The 19,286-nt window shown below is 46.4% G+C and overlaps 1 protein-coding gene across 2 annotated transcripts; it reads left to right on the top strand.

Annotated features, from left to right (window-relative positions):
- Positions 1–1,099: 1,099 nt before the first annotated feature.
- LOC129528545 (pregnancy-specific beta-1-glycoprotein 7) lies at positions 1,100–13,902 on the top strand. Of its 2 annotated transcripts, XM_063701958.1 has the most exons (5): positions 1,100–1,269; positions 2,508–2,873; positions 8,514–8,792; positions 11,517–11,795; positions 12,196–12,488. In XM_063701958.1, exons 1-5 carry the CDS (start codon positions 1,206–1,208, stop codon positions 12,486–12,488), a joined length of 1,281 nt encoding a protein of 426 aa, XP_063558028.1. In that variant the 5' UTR covers positions 1,100–1,205. The 2 variants fall into 2 exon arrangements, with proteins under 2 accessions (XP_063558028.1, XP_055225564.1); XM_055369589.2 differs by lacking the exons at positions 8,514–8,792; positions 11,517–11,795 and adding an exon at positions 13,400–13,902 and having other exon boundaries at positions 12,196–12,450.
- Positions 13,903–19,286: the final 5,384 nt, after the last annotated feature.

Below are 19,286 nucleotides of genomic sequence, written 5' to 3'. Positions count from 1 at the left end.
AACACAACTCACCCCCACCCACCATCTCAGGTGTGAGCAACGTCCCTCCAGACAGGATCTCTGGCCACTGCCTGTTCCTCCTCTACACACAGCAGCTTGGCCAGGTCAAAACCCTCAGGACAGACGCCTGGGTATGTCGGCACATGGAGGGCTAAGCCCATCATGGCCACGGGGTAAGTCAGGATGAATCTCTCCAGCTCTGAACCCCTGTTCTGTCCCAGGCTCCCCCTCCTGTGTCTCAATGAGCCATGTCCCGCGGGGTTCCTGGGTAACTCCTCACTGCCACCTGCACCACCACTGGGAAGGTGTGGTGACCACAGGACAATCAGCTGGGCAGAGAAGAGAGGACATCAAAGATGGTCACGAAGAACATGAGAAATCCTGAGCTCCAGCTCAGCCGCCAGACCCCAGGGAGCCATAGAGTGACCGAGAACTCTCTCTTTGACTATGGGACTCACAGCCCCCACTGAGCAATCAGCACAGGCCTCTCCTCCCAAGAGGCATGAGAGATTCACCCTGCACACCTCTAGGAAGGACAGTTTCCTCTGGGACACCCAGGTCCTGAATGTCTATCCTTGGAAGCTGCAGCCAAGCTAGACACGATTAGAGAAAGGAAGGGTCCCTCTCACCAGGAAACACACAGCTCACACACAGCACAATGGGGCATCACTGTGACAGGGACCCGGTGCAGCTTCAGCCTCCTGCACTGCAGGGGAGAGCCAGATGGGGATGAAAGAGGCCAAAGGGCGTGAATGTGCACCCCTACCCAGAGCCATGCGGACAGCAGGAGGCTGAGGCCCAGGACTGCGCTTGCCCAACCTGCAGGGTATGTGTGTGACTCTGTGGGTCTGTGTGTGTCTCTTCTGTGTGTGTGTGTGTGTGTGTGTGTGTGTCTGCACAAAGTGTGTGTTGAGGTTTGGTGAAAGAATCACTGATGAAAAAGGCAGAGGCCTCCACAACTCCCAGGGACCTGAAACACAGACAAAAGGAAAAACAGAAGGAGGGAAAGGAGATCAGAACTGAGAGAGGAGGGGACAGAGAGGTGTCCTGGGCCTGACCCCGCCCATGAGCTTGAGAAGTGCTCCTGCCCCGGGAAGAGGCTCAGTGCAGAAGGAGGAAGGACAGCACAGCTGACAGCCATCCTCAGGAAGATTCTGGATCCTAGGCTCATCTCCACAGAGGAGAACACGCAGGCAGCAGAGACCATGGGGCCCCTCTCAGCTCCTCCCTGCACACAGCATATAACCTGGAAAGGGCTCCTGCTCACAGGTGAGGAGAGAACTTCCTGGGAGAGGACAGGAAAAGAAAGCAGAGTGACTGGATGGGGTCTCCTGGAGAGGATGGGGTTCTAAAAAATGAAAGAAGCCAGCACTTTGGGAGGCTGAGGCGGGTGGATCAAGAGATCAGGAGTTCAAGATCAGTCTGGCCAACACAATGTAGCCCTGTCTCTACTAAAAATACAAAAAATTAACCAGGTATGGTGGTGTGCTCCTGTAATCCTAGCTACTCGGGAGGCTGAGGCAGGAGAATCACCTGAACCTGGGAGGCAGAAGTTGCAGCGAGCCGAGATAGCGCCACTGCATGCCAGCCTGGGTGACAGTATGAGACTCCATCCCAAAAGAAAAAAAGGAAAAAAGAAAAAAAAGGAAAGAAGGCTCTGTTGCAGCCTGGATAGGGGAAAATACACCAGAGAGGGACAGGGGTCAAAATAGGAAACTCACATTGAACCGGAATTGGTAAGAGGTAGGAAAATCTTAAGTGTTCTGTTTTTCTGATTAATCCTCAGGGGTCACCACATTTTGAAAAATGATAATAATAACTATATCAGATGACACTACACATAAAAATATAAGCAGGACATGAAACACTGTCCTCAGCAAAAAACCTCAACAATTGGGGGAAAAAAAACACCCAGGGCATGGAGGGCCCTGAGAACTCTCACATCTACAGGAGTCTGCAGCCTGTTCCAGGCACTGGGGTGCAACCAGATCACAAAAGTCCCTGTCCTCACGGAGCTCACGCTGTCATGGGGAGGAAGACAGACATGCAAAGAGATCTAGAATGTGAGATCAGGTGTTGACAAGAACCCTGGAGGGAGCAGAGCAGGGAAAAGTCAAAAAGGAAAGACCCAGGTTCTCTGAGGGAGGTGTCAGGAAAGAAGTCTAAGGATGCCCTGATGTGAGCAGAACCTGAGGGCAGTGTGGAGGGGGCCGTGCGGACACCTGGGGAAGAGGATTGCAAACAAAAATGCCAAGGTCAGGAGTGTTGAAGGAATAGGGGTCATGCTGCTGACCTTGACCTAGTAGGACAGTAGGACACACACATACACACACACAAACACACATGCCCCTTTTATATGTGTGTGTGTGTTTGTATGTGTGAGTGTGTGTGTGTGTGTGTGTGTCTTCAAGGCTGAGGATTGAAGAGAACTTCTCAGGACCCAGGGCCCATCTTTTCACCCCAACACATAGGTCTCAATATTGACTGATGCTCTCTCCACCTCCTAGCATCACTTTTAAACTTCTGGAACACGCCCACCACAGCCCAAGTCACGATTGAAGCCCAGCCACCAAAAGTTTCCGAGGGGAAGGATGTTCTTCTACTTGTCCACAATTTGCCCCAGAATCTTACCGGCTACATCTGGTACAAAGGGCAAATCAGGGACCTCTACCATTACGTTACATCATATGTAGTAGACGGTCAAATAATTATATATGGGCCTGCGTACAGTGGACGAGAAACAGTATATTCCAATGCATCCCTGCTGATCCAGAATGTCACCCGGGAAGATGCAGGATCCTACACTTTACACATCATAAAGCGAGGTGATGGGACTGGAGGAGTAACTGGACGTTTCACCTTCACCTTATACTGTGAGTGATTCCACATGATCCCTGGGTGTTGGGGGACAGGGGTCACTTCTACTTCACACACACAGGATTGTCAGGCCTGGACTGTGCCTGTGTCCCTCTCTGCATTATGTCCCATGCTGGGGTTTGAGCATTTATTGCAGGAAACACACAGAGGAGACAAATTGCAACAGATCAGAATTCCTTTCCCGCATCCAGACCCTGCAGACACTTGCTGCAGAGGAAGGACAGTCTGATGGGGGACTCAGCAGGAGGAGATCAGTCTCAGCCAAGCACCTCATGCCCTCTTCATAAATTTGACCCTGAGAAAGACCCTGGAGAACTGAGTAGGGCTTGGCCTCAGGGGCCCCCTGAGACCCTCAGAGAAGCTCAGCCCTAGAAGCCTCAACCCCAGACCCCTGTCCCTAAATCCTTGCTCCAAAGCTGAGGAGCCTGTGCCAGTGCTGGGTTGTGACTTCTTGGGCAGGGCTTACTGGGACCAAGGATTTACCAGCTGTGTGAGGACTGTGTCTCCTGGAGCTGTTCACCAGCCAGGGCTCAGCCCTCAGAGCCTCATCTGGGCAAGGACAGGGCTTTCTTCACCTGACACTCAGAGTGGAGAGAACAGAAAGACAAGCTTTGTAGGCCATCAGACAACTGCCTTAGGAGGCCTAGGACACTCCATAGAAAGTCTAGTATCCCCAGAAGCAGAAACAGAAGAGAGACGATGTACCTGGTAGCAGCTTGTCCACAGGGATCTGACGTAAAGGTGCTTTCTCATGGAAGCAAATTAATAATAAATGCTGTTTGGTGAACATTTCCACTGTGCTAAGCATTAGGTCAGGTGACTGTGAATAATTTAACATTTATTCACAGATAGCATGAAAAGCCACAGTCCATTTGCCATTTAGCTTATTTGATTGACAGAAAACTGAGTCACAGGAAAGCACAGTCACTGAGCCAGAGTCACACAAACACAAAGGGGAGATCAGGGTCACATGAGGTCTGTCTGCAGCCACAGGCCCATCCTCTCCTCCACCAGAAGTGAGGGCTTACTGGGTTCCAAGCACCCCATACTCATTTATTGGCTCAAATCCTCTCTTCTTAGGCATCCAAACCTCAGAGGAGTGAGAGCAAGTGGTCACCTGATTAGTCTGCACTCCAGAACTAAATCACCTGCCTCAACCATCAGAGTCAGTGCAAAAAAAATGTCCAGGTCTCCCCCTCAGATCTTAACCCCCATCATTGAACCTGAAATCCTGTGTTTCCCAAAGTGTCCATGTCACTGTCATGAGAGGATCAAGGAGAGGACCTTGTTTTCTTACCGCACTCACACCCTGCACCAGCACAGGCCCAGTGAGAGACACACACTCAGGAGCTCTCACATAACAAATGAAGGAATTGAATGCAGAAATGACTGATCCAAAACCTCTTTAGAGACCGGATCTTGGATGCAGAATCCCAGGAGTTTCTAGCCACACCTGTCCCTTGTCCTTCGGAGGCTGACACCCACGTTTCATCACCCTACTACCTCTTGACCCTAAAGCCACCCCACCTCATGTAACTCTGAAGCTCTTTGGCCACGGAGGGTTCTCAAGGCTCCTTGGTCCTGGACTGTGGAAATGGGGGCACCTTGTCCCTAGGGTCTCTGAAGTCAGTGTAGCCCTCACTGCTCACTGCCATGGTGTCTCTGCCTCTCTCTGCTTCTCTGTGTCCCTCATCTTCCTCCCGCTTCATTCTGACTGGCAAGCCCTGTCCTGCACAGCTTCTTCCTCCACTGCTAAGCCTTCCGCAGACGCTGCCTCTAACTAGGCTGGCTGTTCTGTTCCCTTCCCGCTAACACTGTGGCCTGGCCCACCTCCCAGGAAATGGGAAAGGTGCAGAAATCACCTGGAGTTGCCACTCCTGCCAGGCTTCGTCTCAACCCAATGACCCCAGGTCACTAAGAGAATGAGCTTCCACTGTATTTCCATCCAAGGCTCTTTCGCTTTGTGAGGCTGACCTGTGGACAAGACAATGGGACAGAGATAGGCAGTTCCTCCATCCACTCTTATAATTGCCAGACAAGTTCTTCTGGCCTCCTGCACACATACACACACCCATATATATATATATATATATAAATGGTGATTTGTAGTAAAGAAAGATTTTAATGACTCCAAGTCTGCCAAACAGGAGGACAGAGGTTTATCATTACTCAAATCAGCCTTCCCAGTTGATCGAGGTAAGAAATTTTCAAGGATAGTTTCAGGGCCACAGGACTAAAAAATGAGTACTGCTGATTGTTTGGTGATGGAATCATGTGGGCAGGGGGAAATGATCTGTTTGTGCTTGAATCCGCCTCTAGGTAGGGACCACATGACTGGCTGAGCCATTAGTCATAGGTATGGATGAGGTCAGCCGGTTGCCAGAATGCAAAAGAATGAGAAACATCTCAAAAGACCAATCTCACGTTCTACAATAGTGATGTTATCTATACGAGCAATTAGTTACAAATTATGTAAACTCTGGCCAAATGACATTGGAGCAGTCAGGGATTATAGAAACTGTGCCAACATTTTAGCAGAATTCAGTTCCCTCCTATAATCTTAATCTCATGGTCTTTCACTAGTTTGACAAAGGCCGTCCCTGGGCAAAGTAAGGGTGTTAGTTTCATGGAGGAACTATCATCATTCTTGCTTCAAAGTTAAACCATAAACCAAATTCCTCCCAGGGTTAGCCTGGCCTATGCCCAGGAATGAGTGAGGACAGCCAGCCTGAGACTAGATGCCAAATGGAGTCAGCCACGCTAGTTTGCTGTCACTGTTGTAATCTTTGCACAGACTCATCAAGGTGTCAGAGGCTGGACGGGCCTGCAGTTCCCAAAGCCCATGGGCTCATTTCACTCGTTTCACTTGTGACTCCATCCTCAACCTGCTATGGAGCTCACATTCTTCGGTCACTTCCTAGAGACTTCTGGCTTTCTGTCAGGCATATAACAAGCTTGTAATTTGTCACTCGGTTCTAACACTAAGTAAAAAGCTGAACAAACTCAAAAGTCAACAACTCGTTAAAATCCCTCAGAGATGGCTGGGCACAGTGGCTCACACCTATACTCCCAGGACTTTGGGAGGCCAAGGCAGGCACAAGGTCAGGAGATACAGACCATCCTGGCTAACATGGTGAAACCCCGTCTCTACTAAAAATACAAAAAATTAGCGGGACGTGGTGGTGGGCACCTGTAGTCCCAGCTACCTGGGAGGCCGAGGCAGGAGAATGGAGTGAACCCGGGAGGCAGAGCTTGCAGTGAGCTGAGATCATGCCACTGCACTCCAGCCTGGGTGACAAAGAGAGACTCTGTCTCAGAAAAAAAATGCTATTTGAGAAATGAAGAATGCTTTTGATGCTTACTGGTAGACTGCACACAGCTGTGGAAAGAATCCCTAGCTTGAGGATGTGTCAATAGAAACTTCCAAAACTGAAATAGGAAAGTTCAAAAAGACTGGGGAAAAAAAGTGGAACAACATTTCAACTTCATATTTAATATTTTGTTTTGACAATAGCAATTTTTAAATTTTGTAGTTGTGGGACAACTACAAAGGCTGTAACATACACTTAACGGGAATACTAGTGGTTTGGGGACCAGATGGAGGTGGCCAGGTAGGTCCTATCTCATGGTTTTACTGTCTGTGCCACATACAACTGTTTCCTCATGATGATGCCGTTTTCATAAGTTGGAGTTCTTCGTGTGGGGAGACACACAAGCCATTGGCATCTCACTTAGACTCTTCCTAATTCACACAAACTTAAACTCTAGTGGTGTTTCCTGAGCTTAAGAGAAAATGAAGAAAGCATTTCACATAACTGTTTTGGGGTCCTCTGCATTTTTCCTAACTCTGCCCAGAAATTATAAGCAGGCAGTTCTTTCTATATTTACTAACATAACACACATCACTTCTTTTAATTTGGCATCCTTCCTCCCGTTATGTAATTGACGCACTGACCAGTTCTGTCCTTTTAACGGGACTCTCTCTACTTAAGGAGCTGCTAATTTCAAATCACCTTTGGCATCTTTCTTTGACCATAGTGTGATCCTGCTGGAATTCATGGCACACCTAAACCTCATTTTCGTCTCAAGAGAAATACTACTACCAGCAATTGATCTTAGATGTTTGGACCATCAGTAAAAATTTCCACTTATGAAAACATTTTAATGTTTCCTCCAAATTTTTCTTTTGTTACTAGACTCAGAACATAACATGAGGTCTAAACTCCTGAAAACTTTTTATGGGAAAATTACAGTATTATGAATTGAGCATCCCAAATCCAGAAATCCACAATCTGAAATGCTCCAAAACTCAACACTTCTGACCACTGATGTGATGCTAAAAAGAAGTGCTCACTGGCGCATTGTGGATTTTAAATTTTTCAGATTTGGGATGCTAAACCAGTACATGTACTGCCAATTTTCCAAAATTTAAAAAATTAGAAATCCAAAACACTTTGTTTTAAGCTTTCTGCATAAGAAGCACTTTATCTGTATGAACTATAGGCATGAAGCTGTACAGGAGATCTCTAGAACCCCCTCATCCTGCATAACTGAAACCGCACACCCACGGAACAACGCCCTATTCCCCTGATCCCAGCTCCTGGAAACTACTATTCTACTCTCTGATTCACTCTGGAATCCACTGATATGAGGTACATAGAGTAGTCAAACTCAGAATCAGAGAGTAGAATGTCTAATGAGAGAAAGTATCTGCAAGACTTCTTCCCAAATATTGGTCTAATATCCACCGAACACATATGGTCCATGAGGACCAGACTTCCATCATCAGTTCATGTTCACCCTTTCCACCAGTCAGTTCTGTATTTGCAAACATCAACATGTATTTCTAGAAAGATCCACATGGTCCTCACCTGCCCTCTACAGGGGAAAGGGAGCATCATTGACCCAGAACAGGGAACATGGTCTTGGGCCAAACCCATCAGCTCTTGCCTGTCCCCTTCACTCTTTGTAGGTCATTCCTTGGACTCTGCTCTATCTTTAGAGGTCACTGGCTCAAGTCAGTCAGTATGAGACACTTGGGAAAACTGCCCCACCTTGTGGCTCCACTGCCTGATGACTGAACTGACCTCCAGCCTTGACTCTGGTCTCCCCTGTGTTATTTATGCTAGAGTACCCAGTCCCAGGCCAGGCTTTCCAGTACCCAAAGGGTTTAAGGACAATGGGAAGTTCCATCATCCATCTCTAGGATGTCCTTGGAAAGGGAATCTGAAGAGAAAACATACCACAGGGGGCAAAGTAAGATTGAAACTAAGAAGATTCCAGCACTGCATGCTCCAAGTGAGGACCACAAGGTGGGCCACACAGGCACGTGGAGATGGAGGGACTCAGAGAGGCACCAGGAGCTGTGACTGCTGGTCCTGTGTCTTTCCATGACCCAGTGCTGCTGCTCAATTCACACTTGAGAAAGTCTGTGCTTCTCCCACATAAAGCAGGCAGCCTCACAGTCTCTGAGCCCTCAGATTGTCATGCATCTGTCTTGTAACACACACACCTGCCATGTGCTTTTAAGGACTTGGGCGGGCTGAGAGGTTGGAAATGCCAACTCTGATTGAAAAATGCCTTTGGAGGAGTCAAAGGTGCCACACAGGGCAATCTTCTCTCTGTTTTCCGCACAGTGGAGACTCCCAAGCCCTCCATTTCCAGCAGCAATTTCAACCCCAGGGAGGCCACAGAGGCTGTGATCTTAACCTGTGATCCTGAGACTCCAGATGCAAGCTACCTGTGGTGGATGAATGGTCAGAGCCTCCCTGTGACTCACAGCTTGCAGCTGTCCGAAACCAACAGGACCCTCTACCTATTTGGTGTCACAAACTATACTGCAGGACCCTATGAATGTGAAATACGGAACCCAGTGAGTGCCAGCCGCAGTGACCCAGTCACCCTGAATCTCCTCCGTGAGTACCTTCTGTTCCTCTGGGAGCCAGGCTGCCATCCCAAATACACATGGCCAGAGGCCAGGCTTCTCAGTCCCTCTCAGGTCCAAGTATGTAGACCTTTACCCCTGGACATCAAAGCTGGCGGTGACTTCCTGCCCCAGGCAAACCAGAGTAGGCCTAGGCTTGATCCACAATAAGAGAAAAGAGGCTGCTCCTGTCATGGGAGACTCAGGGTCCACAGCTTGTGATGGGAGAAACAGGTGAACGTCTCAGGCTCCAGATCATGAACACAGCGGGGATTTGGCTGGGACTTCAGTGTTGTGACTTGGCTCACAGGGTCACTGTGGCCCTTCCACAGACCAGGATTTTCCCTTCCCTCTGACAATATCACCTGTGACATTATTCTCTTTGCTCCACATGGCCTGGATGCCCCCACTATTTCTTCCTCATACACCTATTACCATACAGGGGAAGTCCCCAAGCTCCCCTGCCTCACAGATTCTCATCCACTGGCCGAGCATTCTTGGCTGACTGATGGGAAGTTCCAGCAATCAGTACAAGTGTTCTTTATACCCCAATTCACTAAAACATATAGAGGGGTCTATGTCTGTTTCATCCATAACTCAGCCACTGGTGGAACAAATCTCATAATCAAGAGGATCATAGTCCCTGGTAAGTGGATCCCTGGAGCACTGGCAATATGTTTTCCAGTGAAGTCTATCTGGCTATCAGGGAAGAGCCACCTGCCCTCTGCAGAGGGAGAGGGAAAGTCAAAACTCAGGAAAGGGAATATATTTCTGCTCCAAAACCACCAGCTATTGCCTGTACCTTCACTCTTTCTAGATCATTCTTCAGACTATACACTAACAATGAACAATATGAAAGGAAATTCAGAAAATAATTTCAATTCACATTAACATCAAAGGAATAAAATATTTTGGAATAAGTTTAACCAAAAAGGTCAAATGATTATACCCTGAAAACTACAAAACATTCCTGAAAGAAATTAAAGACGATATCAATATATGGAAAGACATTTCATTTTCATGGATTGGAAGAATCAATATTGTTAGAAAGACAATACTACGCAAGGTGAGTTGCAGATTCAATGCAACCCCTACCAGCATCCCAGTAACATTTTTTGCAGAATTAGAAAACACTGTCCTAAATCTGAGCTGACAGGCTCTTCTTAATGACTGCCACAACAAAAACACTGAGAAAAAGATGCAACCATGAAAAGGTGGAAAGTTCTCATGACATAGAAAATAGCAATCAGCCTTTCTCACATCCCAAGGCCTTCAAAAATATACAAGTGCAGCATGGCCAGTGTGGAATTCACTGAAAACTAATCACCAAGCTAGAAAAGTGGTGAGAGAAAAAAAAGGGCAAGAATATCTTTGGCTTATCACCTCCCACTTTTCCCTACTAATCTGACGCTGAAAAGAAATGCTCACTGAAGCATCTTAGACTTTGAATCTATCAGATTTGGGATGCTTAACCAGTAAGTATATGACAAATATTTCAGAATCAAAAAATGACAGAAATGCAAAACACTTTTTGTCCTAAGTCATAGGCATAAGAAATATGCAATCTGTGTGAACTATAGGCATTAAGCTCTACAGCAGATCTCTAGAAACTCCCCACCTTGCATAACAGAAACTGCCCACCCATGAACAACTTCTGATTCTCCCCACTCCTAGCTCCTGGCAACCAGCAGCCTCATCTCATATTCAATCTGGAATCCACTTACATGAGGTCCCTAGAGTAGTCAACCCCAAGGAATCAGAGAGTAGAATGTCCAGTGAAAGAAAATATTTGCAAAACTTCTCTCCAAATTTGTCTCATATCCATCAAACACACATGGTCCATGAGGACCAGATTTCCAGCAGTTCATTCCCACCGTTTCCACCAGTCAGTTCTGCATTTGCAAATGTCCACATGTATTTCTGGAAAGATCCACATGGTCTTCACCTGCCCTCTGCAGAAGGAGAGGAAACTTAAAGAACCCAGGACAGGGAACATGGTTCTGCTCCAAAGCCACCAGCTCTTGCTTGTCCCCTTCACTCTTTCTAGATCATTCCTTGCACTCTGCTCTATCTTTAGAGGTCACTGGTTCAAGTAAGTCATCATGAAACACCTGCAAAAAGCAGCCCCACCTGGTGCCTCCACTGCCTGATGACTGAACTGACCTCCAGGCTTGACTATGGTCTCCCCTGTGTTATTTCTGCTGAAACATCCAGTCCCAGGCCAGGCTGATCAGTATCTGCAGGGTTTCAGGACAATGGGAAGTTCCATTATTATTCATCTCTAGAAAGTCCTTGGAAATGGAAGCTGCAGAGAAATCACATCTAGGGGGGCAAAGTAGGATGGAATTTGGAAGGGGCCCAGCAGTTGCACATTCCAGGTAATGAACCCAAGGTGAGCCAGCCAGTCAACTGATTAGGGACGGACTGGGAGGGGTACCAGGGGCTGTGACTCCCACTGATGTGTCTGTCCATGACCCAACACTGCTGCTCAATTGACACTTGAGAAAGTCTGTGCTTCCCTAAGACAGAGAAGGTAGCCTCACAGTCTTTGAGCCCTTAGATCATCATGCATCTATCTTGTGACACACACACCAGCTATTGGCTTTCAAGGACTCACGCGGGTTGACAAGTGGGAGATGCCAACTCTGATTGAAGGATGCTTGTGGAGGAATCAAACGTGCCACACAGGACAATCTTCTCTCTGTTATTCACACAGCGAAGCTGCCCAAGCCTTACATCACCATCAATAACTTAAACCCCAGGGAGAATAAGGATGTCTCAACCTTCACCTGTGAACCTAAGAGTGAGAACTACACCTACATTTGGTGGCTAAATGGTCAGAGCCTCCCGGTCAGTCCCAGGGTAAAGCAACCCATCGAAAACAGGATCCTCATTCTACCCAGTGTCACGAGAAATGAAACAGGACTCTATCAATGTGAAATACGGGACCAATATGGTGGCATCCGCAGTAACCCAGTCACCCTGAATGTCCTCTGTGAGTATCCTTTCTTCCTCTGTTGGCCAGGACACCAGCTTAACTCCAAACGACCAGAGGCCAAGCCTCTCAGTCTCTCTCCGGTCCAAGTATAGACACATTTACTTCTGGACATCCGAGCTGGCCATGACTCCTTGCCCTGGGAAAACCTGGGTAGGCACAGCCTTAACCAAGAATATAAGGGGAGTGGACGCTCTTGTCATGGGAGACTTGGGGCCCACAGCTTGTGATGGGAGAAACAGGTGCATACCTCAGGCTTCGGCTCAGTGAACATAGAGGGGATTTGGCTGTCACTTGAGGGTGTGTCTGGGCTCAGAGGGTCACTCTGTCCCTTTAAGAGACCAGGAGCATCCCCTTCCCTCGGATAACATCACCTGTGGCTTTATTCTCTTTCCTCCAGATGGTCCAGACCTCCCCAGAATTTACCCTTCATTCACCTATTACCGTTCAGGACAAAACCTCTACTTGTCCTGCTTTGCGGACTCTAACCCACCGGCACAGTATTCTTGGACAATTAATGGGAAGTTTCAGCTATCAGGACAAAAGCTTTCTATCCCCCAGATTACTACAAAGCATAGCGGGCTGTATGCTTGCTCTGTTCGTAACTCAGCCACTGGCAAGGAAAGCTCCAAATCCGTGACAGTCAGAGTCTCTGGTAAGTGGATCCCAGCATCCTTGGCAATAGGGATTTAGGTGGAGTCTATCTGACTTTCAGAGAAGAGTCAGGAAAACATTTTTATTCCCAGCCTGTGTCCCATGGGCACAGGCAAATCCCAAATTCTCCTCCTGAACCCTCTCAATTTGTCTAAGAACTTCCAAAACTTTAACAAACAGGCTGATATCTTCATAATATTCCCAGCCTAGACCAAGCAGGAAAAACATTGATTTCATTGAAATAATTGATAATAATGAGGATAATGTTTTTATGATTTTTATTTGAAAATATGCTGATTCTTTATGTGGATAGTTTTCTAGATTTATGGAAATTTGTCTTTTAATCTATCTCTAGCTTATAGCGGTTCAATAAACTATACTTCTGGGAATGGTAATTGAAATATTTACTTTTGCTCTGTACCTGACTGCCCCAGAATTGGGCAACTATTCATGAGTATTGATATGTTTATGGTAATACAGATATTTGCACAAACAGAGTAACAACCTGCTCTCTTTGTAACAGGACACATTTGAAATCATTGGTTATATTACCAAGGCTTTGACTGGGATGTTTTATTTAAGAATATAGCTAGAATGAACCAGTATGAGCTGCAGGCAAAGTCTGAAGTCAGTCTTGGTTTGGCTTCCTATTCTCAAGAGTTTTGTAAAGGTTTAATCTGAGATTCCTTATAAAAACTTAGAGCAAAGAAAATTTTAAAAGAGAGCCTACATGGTCCATTGCTACTCTTGCTGAACTTATGTAAAGAATCAGACCATGTTTGAAGTAACTCAACCTATTTTGCAAACAAACTTATTCTACTGAAATTATCATTGGTAAAACTAGAGATGCCCATAGAGACAAAAATTATGTGGAAAATAAAACTGTAGTACACCTGTTATGAGATTGCAGCTCTGTTCATTGTTTCTGTGTTTTTATTATCCACCTGTAGACTGGACATTACCCTGAATTCTACTAGTTCCTCCAATTCCATCTTCTCCCATGGAACCTCAAAGAGCAAGACCCACTCTGTTCCAGAAGCCCTATAAGCTGGAGGTGGACAACTCAATGTAAATTTCATGGGAAAACCCTTGTACCTGATGTCTGAGCCACTCAGAACTCACCAAAATGTTCAACACCATAACAACAGCTGCTCAAACTGTAAACAAGGAAAACAAGTTGATGACTTCACACTGTGGACAGTTTTTCCCAAGATGTCAGAATAAGACTCCCCATCATGATGAGGCTCTCACCCCTCTTAGCTGTCCTTGCTTGTGCCTGCCTCTTTCACTTGGCAGGATAATGCAGTCATTAGAATTTCACATGTAGTAGCTTCTGAGGGTAACAACAGAGTGTCAGATATGTCATCTCAACCTCAAACTTTTACATAACATCTCAAGGGAAATGTGGCTCTCTCCACCTCGCATACAGGGCTCCCAATAGAAATGAACACAGAGATATTGCCTGTGTGTTTGCAGAGAAGATGGTTTCTATAAAGAGTAGGAAAGCTGAAATTATAGTAGAGTCCCCTTTAAATCCACATTGTGTGGATGGCTCTCACGATTTCCTAAGAGATACATTGTAAAATGTGACAGTAAGACTGACTCTAGCAGAATAAAACATGTACCACATTTGCTAATACTGTTCTCTTAAAATAATTTTAAAAGAATGGGGTGGGCCCTCCCATGTGTCCAGGCCTGGTCTCTGAACAGAATCCTCCATCTGCAGTAACAATGCCTAAGAAGATGACATGGACTTGGTCCTGATATGCAGCCATTCCTGTATACCCTTCCCCTGCTTCAGGGCCGTACAAGCCCAGGGCCCAAATCTTCAGCTGCAGAGCTGAGAGAGAACACGAGATACCCAGCATCCCTTACCTTCTTCCAGTCCGCTGCAGTGGCTACCGGCATGGCCCATTTACCCCTGAGGACACCCATCTGCTGACACACAGTTTATAAGAGTCAGACATTCCTGGCTTCTATGAACCCCAGCTACTTTCACTCTGCTGAAACCTTCTACTCCGTACAGGAGTCATTGACTTAACAGACTCCTCTTTCAGCTGCAGCTAATAGGTAAGCCAAGACCCAGACCCCAGAGGATAAACAAGGATTTCAAAACCTACTGTGTCCAACGGAGATGCCCACTTGTGGGCGGCAAGCCACCCAGGTGCTGAGGCAAGAGACCGAGGGCACGAGCTGTTCCAGTATCATAAAATATAAAAGAAGAATAGTTATACCAGATACAGATCTTAGATATGATTATATATGAATATCATTCATTGTTAGTTGGTAGCAATTACTCTTTATTCCAATATTATAATAATCCTCGCTTTATAATCATGACCTAGGAAAAGCCAGGCCATACAGAGATAGGAGCTGAGGAGACATAGTGAGAAGTGACCAGAAGACAAGAGTGCAAGCCTTCTGTTATGCCCAGACAGGGCCACTAGAGGGCTCCTCGGCCTAGCGGTAACACCAGCGTCTGGGAAGACGCCCATTGCCAAGCGGACCGTGGTCTAGTGGTAGCCTCAGTGTCAAGGAAAAACACTCACTACCTAGCCGACCGTAAAGGGAGTCTCCCTTTCCCCGGGGGAGTTTAGAGAAGACTCTACTCCTCCACCTCTTGTGGAGGGCCTGACATTAGTCAGGTCCACCCACAGTTATCTGGAGGCCTAACCGTCTCCCTGTGATGCTGTGCTTCAGTGGTCACGCTCCTAGTCCGCCTTCATGTTCCATACTGTATACGTGGCTCTGCCATTTAGTTAGCAGTAGGAAATTAGTGAAAGTACTAAAAGTCTCTAATAAGCAGAAATAATGCTGTAAGCTCTCTCTCTCTCATTCTCCTCTCTCTCTCTGCCTCACCTGCCAGGCAGGGAAGGGCCCCCTGTCCAGTGGACACGTGACACAGGTGGCATTTCCTATCATTGGAGATGGCACACACTCCTTATCCTGCCCTATTGTCTTCTATCCAATAAATATCAGTGCAGCCTGGCATTCAGGGCCACTACCAGTCTCCGCATCTTGGTGGTAGTGGTCCCCCAGGCCCAGTTGTCTTTTCTTTTATCTCTTAGTCTTGTGTCTTTATTTCCACAATCTCTCATCTCCACACACAGGGAGAAAAACCCACCGACCCTGTGGGGCTGCTCCCTACACCCACTGTACAGAGACATAAAGAAGTTGAGATGTATACAACTCCCCCAACAACACTGTATCCCAAAACACTGTCCTCTCTGCCCCTCATCATGGAATTCACTATCTCTCACCATGTGGGCAAGTGCTTCCAGGGTCTCACAATTCTTCCACAAGAGGCAATGCACACTTTAACATAGCACTTCAGCAAATAAGGTGGTGACAGTTTACCTACTTAGATAAAGTTTCTTAAAAGCTTCTCCCAAATTTCCCCCTGAAGAAGAGAGAAAAGGCTTTCCCAATTGTGAAACATTGGCCTCCCAACCTTTCAAAAAAGTACCCCTGAGTAGCTAAAACAATCTTGCCAAAATAAATTGTAGGACTTGAACTTTCTTATTTGAAATCTCACAAAAGAGTACAATTATTAAAACGGAAGCTGCTGCCAAAGAATAGACATAAGCTGCTGGCAAAAGAATAGACATAAAGACAAATGGGATAGAATTAAGAATCTAGAAATAAACCCTCAAACTTATGGTCAATTACTCTTTGAAGAGGGTGTCAAGACAATTTAATGGATGAACAATTCTCCTTTCAAATCATAGTGCAGAAACAACTAGATAACCACAGGCAAAACAGTGAATTTAGATAACTCTGCCTCCCAGCATATCAAACAATTCTCTAAAAAATTGATCAGTGAGTAAAATATAAGACCTATAACCATAGAAACATCTTAAAATAGACATAGAGGTAAATATTGATGAACTCAAATGTGTAATGGATTCTTAGATATGATACAAAAGCATGAGAAACAAGAAAAACAAGATATATTGGGCTTTATCAAGATGTGAGCCTTTTGTACATCAAAGGAAATTATCAAGAAAATAATTAATAGACAAAGAATGAGAGAAAATATTTGCAAACCACATATAAGCAGTTTTCATGTCCAGATAATATAAAGAACTAGCTACAACTCAATAACAAAAGGACAAACCATCCAATTTATAAATGGGCAAAAGACTCATATAGACATTTATTCAAAGAAGATATACAAATAGTCAAGAAGGACATGAAAAGATACTCAACATCAATAGTCATTACGAAAATACAAAGTCAAAGCTGCAATGAGACACCACATCACACCTACAAAACTGGCTACCATTCTTTTAAAATGTTAAACAAGAAGTAGCAGCATTATGTAGAATTTGGAATCCTCATACATTGCTGGTGAGAATATGAAAAGGTACAGCCACTTGGAGAAAGAGTTTTGCTGTTCCTCAAAAAGCTAATCATAGAATTCTCATTTGAAACAACATGCATTCCTAGGTACATTCCCAAAGAATTAAATCCAGGGACTCAAACAGGTACTTGCATGGGAATGTTGATTGCAGCATTATTCACAAAAGATAAAATATGAAAATAATCCAAGTGTTCATCAACACATGAATAAATAAATATGGTGACACATACAACAGATTGTTAACCTGCCATAAAGAGGAATGAAGCTCTGACACCCACTGGAACGTGCATGGACATGGGAAACATTATGCTAAGTAAAATATGTCAGAAACAAAATAACATAATTGTATACTTCCATTTATACGAAACATCAAGAATAGGCAAATTCATAGAGACAGAGTAGAGATGACCAAAGTCTAGGGTGGAACATACAGGGAGTTATTGTTTAAAAGTTACAAAGTTTCAGTTTAAAATGATAAAAATTTTCTAGGAAAAATAGTGGTGATGGTAATTTAACTTGGTGTATGTGGTTAATTTCACCTGATTGTGCATTTTAAAGTTAAAATAGCACATAATTCACAGAACTGTGAAAAATAGATTTCTATTATTTAATTCACCCAGGCTAAGGTGTTTGTTATGGCAGCTGAAGCCCATGAATACATCATCTGACCCAGTGTTTCAATGAAAGGCATCAGGTTTTCAATCAAGTTAGCTGGAAGCTACTGTCCCCAGGAGAACCAGAGGCCCCAAAACAAGAGCTCCAGCAGAAGCTCAACCAGCACAGGTCCCACAGGGCAGCCTCAATGTCAGGCCCTGGATGGCATGTGAGGCTATAATGATATAACAAGAACGTGAAAATATAAGTATTTTTACTACTTACAGACACTAGGGAGCACTCAGCACACCTGGAGGCCACAGACACAGAGGTCAGTGAGCCCAGGCAGGGAGGAGAGAAGAGACTGGTAATCCAATGGCTTTATTAAGTCCAGGGTGTTATCTGACAGGTTTCCAGAAGGGAGCTGTAATGGATGTGTTCAAAGCAAGCAGCAAACACTGGGACCAGGAGCTCAAGCTGTGACTGAGAGGTGGTCACTTTAAATGTGAGGGCAAATGTCAGAATTATCAGTTTAAAGAAAGCAGCTGGAGAGAGGTGCGCCCAGCACACCAAGCAGGAGAGATACCTCTAAGATTTTATCTCTGGCCACCAACTGGAGCCACTTGAACCAGATACAGTATTGAAAACTGCCATGGTGAACAAGTCCTGCCTCTGATTTGAGGCAAATAAACTTACACCTTAAAAAATGAATGCCAAGGCAACATGACACTATGAGCATCATGACATCCAGGGACACCAGCAGGGTGTGGTACTATGCCCTGGAGTCAGAATCCTGGGTTCTGGTCCCTGGGAGTGAGAAAATGAAAATGACTTGTCCCTGCCCCTCTGACATTGATCTTCCCACCCTGCTGCTCCCTCTTCTTCTCCCAAGCCCACGTGCACTGCTCAGCCCCAGACATCACTGCTCCCAGGGTATACACAGTGCCACCTACTGCACACAAACACAAACTCACAGAAGGTGACAAAAATCTGCGTTTGGGACATCTGATTGTGAAAGAGGGAGAACAGTGAACGTAGAGCCACAAAGACTGGGACTCACGGGGCTGGAAGGTGATGGAGCTGTAACATAACATATGTGTGACATCGTGTGAAGTGTGCAGATCCACGTGGAATAAAACATGCAGCCTGGCCTGGGATTGCGGCCGTTCACACTTCCCTCCCTGTCCACCAGAGGGCGACAGAGTCCCTCCCAGCCTGGAGCCTTCCCAGGAGATGCCAACCTCCCTCAGTGGAACCCACAGCCCAGCAGTGTCCACCCTCACCAGGGTCACTTCGGCCTAAGTCCTCAGCACCCTCCATGCTCCCCACACGGACGCTGTCAGCTCCTCCCTGACCTGGGGGCCGCCAACCTAACACCACGCCCTCTGCAGGTAGCTCCTGCCCCACACACCTGCTCCTTCCCTGGGCCCAGCTAAAGGCATCTCCCAGGGCAGCGCTGGTGCACGCGATGCCACACTGGGCACTTTCCCCTCGTGAACTCCCTCCATCCTCATCAACTCTTTCTGTCACTGCTCCCTAAATGCCCGCCCCTGCTCCATCTGTCCTGTTCCCTGGGGCATCCCAGGCCAAGCCTAGCGCGACACAGAACAGCGGCTGCCTGAGGGCCCACAACCTCCCCGGGAATCAGCCAGGCACCCTGTGACCTGCCTGCCCGCTGCACCCCACGGGGCTCAGAGCGCGTGTGATGGTCACACACAGGCACCATCGGAGATGTGGCCACCTATCCCCAGCTGTCCCTTGGGAAGACAGCCCTCTCCTGTGTGCTTCCGGGGAGAAGGGGGATGTTATTGCTCCTTGCTACCAGAACACAACTCACCCCCCACCCGCCCGCTCAGGTGTGAGCATCGTCCCTCCAGACA

The sequence above is a fragment of the Gorilla gorilla genome, chromosome 20 (genome assembly GCF_029281585.2).
Source record: "Gorilla gorilla gorilla isolate KB3781 chromosome 20, NHGRI_mGorGor1-v2.1_pri, whole genome shotgun sequence".
In the NCBI taxonomy this organism is placed as follows: Eukaryota; Metazoa; Chordata; class Mammalia; order Primates; family Hominidae; genus Gorilla; species Gorilla gorilla.
This window is presented reverse-complemented; position numbering and strand designations above follow the sequence as displayed.

What these genes read in the sequence shown, in the direction of transcription:
- LOC129528545 (XM_063701958.1), top strand. Translation starts at nt 1,206, where the DNA reads ATGGGGCCCCTCTCAGCTCCTCCCTGCACACAGCATATAACCTGGAAA. An exon ending in GAAAGGGCTCCTGCTCACAG is followed by an intron (nt 1,270 to 2,507) that starts GTGAGGAGAGAA and finishes TCCACCTCCTAG; the next exon opens with CATCACTTTTAAACTTCTGG. An exon ending in AGTCACCCTGAATCTCCTCC is followed by an intron (nt 8,793 to 11,516) that starts GTGAGTACCTTC and finishes TTATTCACACAG; the next exon opens with CGAAGCTGCCCAAGCCTTAC.